The sequence below is a fragment of the Oryzias latipes genome, chromosome 3 (assembly GCF_002234675.1).
Source record: "Oryzias latipes chromosome 3, ASM223467v1".
In the NCBI taxonomy this organism is placed as follows: Eukaryota; Metazoa; Chordata; class Actinopteri; order Beloniformes; family Adrianichthyidae; genus Oryzias; species Oryzias latipes.
The window spans coordinates 9,745,755-9,752,135 of record NC_019861.2 but is presented as its reverse complement, the minus strand read 5'-3'; the positions used below and the strand labels follow the sequence as shown (position 1 = coordinate 9,752,135).

At 39.6% G+C, this 6,381-nt stretch overlaps 1 protein-coding gene across 1 annotated transcript; it reads right to left on the bottom strand.

Moving 5' to 3' along the window:
- Positions 1-456: 456 nt before the first annotated feature.
- Positions 457-3,160, bottom strand: fibin (fin bud initiation factor homolog (zebrafish)). Its single transcript, XM_011487635.3, has one exon. It carries the CDS (start codon positions 2,729-2,731, stop codon positions 2,108-2,110), a length of 624 nt encoding a protein of 207 aa, XP_011485937.1. The 5' UTR covers positions 2,732-3,160; the 3' UTR covers positions 457-2,107.
- Positions 3,161-6,381: the final 3,221 nt, after the last annotated feature.

Below are 6,381 nucleotides of genomic sequence, written 5' to 3'. Positions count from 1 at the left end.
TTCTAGCAGTGCCACATTGTTTACTGAATGTTACCATGGATCTTTAAAACATGACGAATCGTCACTCAGAGCTGTTTGCAGCTTAACAGTAGTTGAACATTGCTTTTAGGGTCCTCTACACCACTTTAAACACACACACACTCACACACACTCATCCTTCCATCTCGGCTCCTCATAAATACCAACCGGCAGCTTCTTCCTTCAAATTACTTATAATTAGGCGACTGAAACCCGTGGGTACAATTTACAGCAGACTTCAAAAGCTCCTTAAGCAAACACGTTGGGGAAGCTTGTAATTTTCATGGAAATATATGTTTCAAATTATAATCGTTCTCACCACATTGCGGGAAAGCCACAACTCTAAAGGGGAGGTTGAGTGAACATTCTTGAAAAACAGTAGCCTTAGAGTATTGTGTTGACAAAAAACACAAAGATTGAAGAATAAAAATTCTCAGATTCCATTTTCAACCCAAGTACTTTATTTGAGAAGACGCCTGACGATCCATCATACAAATCAGAATTTACTGAGTGCTCTCTGCAGTCTTATCCATCAAAGCAAGTCATGCACAAGATAAATACAATGTCTTTGGTTTCAAAGCTTTCCATACGCAACTAGGAATGATGTTGGCGTTCAGAGTCCAAGAAAAAAAAGCATTGGCACTTTGTTTTTATCTACATTTTATGAGAGGATTCCGTCTGTGCAGCCGCCACAAACACTTTGCATTTAAATTCATGTCCCGATCTATAGAACCAGAACAGTGAAGGAATGTGCAAAGTCTGCAAGCCTATAAAATCAAAGGAAAAGGGATACATTATTTAGACATTCTTACACTTATATACATATATATGAGCTGTCAGAGAAATGCACAGCTTTTTTTTTGGGCAGCATTTTAATACATTATCCAAATGCTGTATTTTAGGTCAAAAACGCAGCGTTCAGGATAGAAATACAGACACTGACACATAAACTGACTCACCACGTGTACAGATTTTAAGCCCGTCCCAGAATCCTCCAGCCCTCCACAAAATCTGCTCTGTTCTCAGTCAGAGAAGCGAGGTGTGGAAACTTTCTTTTGGAACGTTACAGCGTTCCCTTCTTCAGCTGGCTGGCTGTATAAAAGCAGTTGTTTTACAAGCATGCATTAACACTGAAGTGAGAATTTATTTATTTACTGAAGTAATTTTTGCTAATATCACTGACTGTATATGAAAACTGGACTGAGCACGTGTGAAAATGGCTAATTTCTGGCTCCGGTGAAATAAAGTCGTTTCAATAATTTTTTCGCGATATGGACGTCGCCATGTTGGAGTCGCAAGTCGTCAGTGATTGGTCAATCATATAAGTCGAACAGTCAATAAACATATAGGGACCAGTACTTTAATTGAGGCATCTGATTGGTCAGCGTATAATTTAAATGGGCCAAATACTGCAATATTGAAAAAATTTCATGAAAAAAGAAAAAAAAAATAGGGAACATGTTAAAAAAAAGGCAGCAGAGCAAGAATGTAAAAACCCAAAGAGGTTTCTGTCACACACCATCACATCATTTCATATTCTATTAATCTTAATAAACAAGAATATATTTTTTTAAATATTTAAATCAAATAAAATCAACTTGTCACTTGTGACTTTGACAAATGTAATGACAGAGTCGTCTAAATAGCTGTTCATTTCTTAATAGAAATCTATGGGATTTTGGAGCCAGCAGCTACTTCCTGTTTGAAGCGCGACGGAGGAGGGGTCACTCCATCCAGTTCTCATATAAAGGTCAATGGTTAATATTTACCATTCTTTACATCACAGTTTTGTATATGCACACAATCAGACCATGTCACACACGGCATTATCAAATGAAAAGATGCCAACAACTGTTCTAAATCAGATTTGAAGCTAAGTTTCGTTGATCTGGTGTATGATTCACGTAGATTTAAGTCATTTTGGGGGGTGTTAATGTTGGGAAACTTAAGATATTGGCAACTGTGTCCAAGACTAACACAACAAAACAAAACGTGGATTGAGTCTTCTGTTTTGACTGGATGTCCCTGAATTTTTACTCACGCCACCCAAAACTAGAGGTGGTGTGATGAGCGAAAGTGTTTTCCACCATCAGAACTTCAGGTACTCGTTCTTCAGCCTGCTCAGTCTCGACCCGTGGCTCCGGATGATCAGAGACAGCAGCTCATGTCTGTCCTTCAGGCCCAGAGAGATGTCCAGTGTCTCCTTCAGGACGTCTCGTGTGTGCAGAACCATGTTGACAAAGTCATCACTGAGCCGGCTCTCCTCCTTCAGGTCGCTCTCTTGACTCTGCTTGAACTTCACCTCCAGCTCCAGCAGGGATTTTTCCGAGTTTGTAAACGCCTCACTGATTTGCCCCGTCTCCCTGCGCAGGTACGTCCCGTAGCTGTCCTCTCCGTCCAGGTCGAAGGAGATGCTTTTGGCGATGCCCTCCAGCACCCGGGCCGAGTCCTCGATCTGCCGCTTGACGATGGTGAAGTCATCCCTGATGACGAAGTCCTGGTCCTCGGCCAGACTGCACTTTCGCTCGTCGGTCATTTTGAAAAGCATCTGGCATTTTTCCGGGTCGTCGTTGTCCTCGTAGTCTCCGTCCGGGACAAAATAGTGATGAAAAGTCCCGTTTGACATCTCCGGATGTAACGGTCCCCGGTAAAACGCCCCACGTGCCGAAAGTGACAACATCCACGCAGTCAGGATGACGTGAAAAACAGACATGATACCCCCTCAATCCACACACACTGGTGAAAAGTTCGAGATTAAATCGTAACAAACTCCTATTGATAGATGGATAGATAGACTACTTCATTCTAGTGCGCACACATTCAAAAGTTCAAACTGGACAGCTATAAAGTCTTTGAAGTAGTTTAAAGTCCACTAGAATTTCGTTTTTCCCCTCTAAAAACACATTTGGGAGGATTTAAAAGCGCGATTCCGTCAGACAGACTCGAAAGAGACGAATAAAAGTTAAGTCTCGCAGCCGAGAGGCAACAGTCCCGACTTCTCCCGGTGCCTCAAACGCAACATCTGGATGTCTGGAGTACCGCGCTCGGGTTTGGGTTAATAACACCTCTCCTCTAATCTCAAATTACAGCCCCTCCGTCATTTAGAAAGGGCTGCTTTCAGCGTGGGTCAAACACGGAGAACCAGAAAAGACCACGCTTGAGTTTTTCTCTCTTCTCTCCCTACACAAGCTGGCACACATGACTCAATGCTGAGAGATACAAGTGACCACCTTAAAAACTGGAAACACAATCCAGCCAGGCTGCCATGCTCTTGTAATCTGATGAAACATGCAGTCTTTCACATCTTGTTCTTTTTTATTGTACAGAATGCACAAGCAAACTCTGATCTGAACAAAAATTAACAATAAAAAAAAGCATTAAATTTAGATTTACAAAACACACCTCTTCATAGGAATGCATCACATTTTTAACCCTGTAAAGATCACTAAATAATTGATAGAAAATTTAACATTTTTATTTAAAACCACAAAGGCTCATGTTTTCCATAGATCCACTCCAAAATAAATTGTGTTTTTGATGTTTTTATGTTCTTGTGGCATTTTTCTCACGAAGAAAATTAGGTTTAAAATGGCATCTGAGGATTTCAGAATATTTCTTCATTCAAATCCATGTAAATCAGGAGCAGACCATTGACTGTATAAGAGAACTGGACTGAGCGAGTGTGACGTCACCCACTGAAAACGGCTTACTAGAATGAAATACAACAAAATGAAGCCATTTGGTTGTCTTACAGACACCGCTATTTGGAGCCAGATGAGGTTAGTAAGGAGTGATTGGTCTGAGTCGGTCTGAATCAACATTTGTATGACAACTACTGTCGCCATAGGGGGGAGCTTGTCTGAGCGCCACACCTCTTTCCACTGAAAAGAGGGCTCAGGAGAATCTGTCAATCAAACATGTCTAACAGTCGAGGTGGGGGCAGCGTTTTTTTTCGTCTTTTGTGTTGGTGAGTTTTTTTGTTTGGTGTTTCTATTTAGTTTGGGTTATTAACAAAGATTAGTGTGTTTTATAGTTTTTTAAGTCTTAGACTGATGTTTCCAGTTGGCTTCAAATCCTTTCCAATTCAGTGGCTATAGGCCGGAAAGTGTGAGAAAAATTAGATCTCTTTCAGAGGGGTTGGCAATTTAAGATGAATTTTGGATAAAAGTAGCCACAATGAAGATTTTAACATTCCAGCTAAGCAAATATCACACGATCCGAATGTGAAAACCAGGTAAGTTTTACCCCAAATATTGTGCAATGTTCCTGCAACACCAATTAAATCTTAATCAAAGAGAAAATGATCTTTTTTTACATTTTTTTTCATGCAGTTTATGCGTGAAACCCAAGATTTAAAGTGTTTATGGAAATGCTTTCACCTGAATGAGAGAGTATGTGCAAATCTTACTGCAAAAATCGAAGCATGTACATTGAAAAAAATAGGACCCCTTATTTCATGTTTTTGGTTCAAAAACAGTACAATATGTCAGTGAAGTGTTGAGTAAAATGAAAGAAAAGTACAGATCAGGTCTACAGTTTATCTAAATATTTACTCCCCAGTGCACAGAGGCTCTTACTTGAATCAATAGAGAGTATAAATCATAGGCGAAAAATGTTCCGGTGTTGAAACAGATGCTGGAGTTGAAGGCTGAAATACAAGAGATGCCATTCAGGGGAGAGCGGTAATGTCTTTTTCCAGTCACAGAAGCAATGCCCCCAGAGCCCCCGCATAATGAGTGATCAAAATGTTTAAACCCACAATGTCAGTCAGTGTGCGCTTAACCCTCCAGCGGAAACACCACTTATGTGATTGCCCTCCTTTGACGAACCCTTCTTTGAGTTTTCCGCAGCGGCTGTGATTATTCCGGGTTGTGACCAGCATGAGTCACGCTTGAGAAATCAACATTCAAGCAAACTGCTTGAAAGATGTCTTCATAATGTGTGTTATGGTTTCCAAAGATAGTGGGAGAACATTGAATATGAGAAGGTAAATGCTTACATCCAAATAAAAGTTTAAATTCTACTGTGGGGACTGAAAGTTTGGGCAGCCCAGGAAAAACTTTATATTATTATGCATACAGGAGTCAAGGAAAAATCTTCAAAAGGCATCAGATTACAGATGAAACATTCTTGTGATATTTAAAAATATATATATATTATTTCCATTATTTACCCTTTTAAAATGACAGAGAACAAATAGTGGCGTGTGCAAAAGTTTGGGCAACCTACAGATATATAGCATGTATCGCCCCCTTTAGAAAAGCTGAGATTGTTCACAATCATTGTTTGCAAAGCCGGTTGAATTAAATCTACAGTACAGTTTTGATCCAGCTTCCAGCTCAGACGTGCGTGGATCTATTTGTCTGCAAGTGGATGCAGCAGAAAGGGGCGGAGCTGGGAGCTTGTCCTAAAAGTCAAGGAAGTCAAGCTGATTACAATCTGCCCGCTGATTGTTTCTTGTACATCACAACTATAACCTTTTTCAAATGGCCTTTTTTCAGTCTGCACCTAATTCACAACAATCAATGCAAAGAAATATTCAGAAATGCAATTTTGAGCTTAATTTAATTTGTACACGAAAATATATGAGTACATTTACACCAAACTAATCATCATCAGAAAAATGCCACAAGAACATGTTAAAAACACCAAAAACACAATTTTACATCAGAGTTGGTTGTTAAAGAGGCTTTTGTCTGCTACTGGATTTTCTATGTATTTAGTAATTCAGTTCACTGACAATATCATAGAAACAGACTTTTAATACAAATGACTTGAATTGCCCTTGTTTTGGAAATATCTCAACTCTAGTTTGTTTTGAAAAACCCCTTGGAAACATGTCTCTACTGTATGTTGGGTTTAAGTCATTTCACTTTTAAGATATGTATCCAGAATGCATAACTTCTTCAGAGAAGCTTGCAGCTGCATAATGCATCACTTCTTGACTAATAGTTTAAAAAGGTGGCCCTGCTCAAACACAAGGCTGCTTTCAGCCCGATGGGATGCACACTAATCCCACCAATAATCTTTATGAAGAAGATGGATGGGTTTGGGGTTTTGGGTTACTATTTAAATGTGTTACTCCATGATGGCGCTGTAAAGAAAGAAAAATGTTTGGATTACTTTAGTGAAAATTTGATACCTCTTTTTTAGACTGAGGCCAGTTTTGATATGTGTGTGTGTGTGTTTGTATGTGTGTGTGTTCATTTCCTAAATTTAAAGTTGTTGAATCTGCAGTCTGGTTTTCATGATAACTTGTGAGATTTTTCTAACTTGGAACAACTGGAAAAACCCTTTCGAGGAAAGAGCTTATGGAATTCACCCTGAGAAGAACACAGGTGTTAGCAGTTCTGCTTTTTAGCT

What these genes read in the sequence shown, in the direction of transcription:
- fibin (XM_011487635.3), bottom strand. Translation starts at nt 2,731, where the DNA reads ATGTCTGTTTTTCACGTCATCCTGACTGCGTGGATGTTGTCACTTTCG.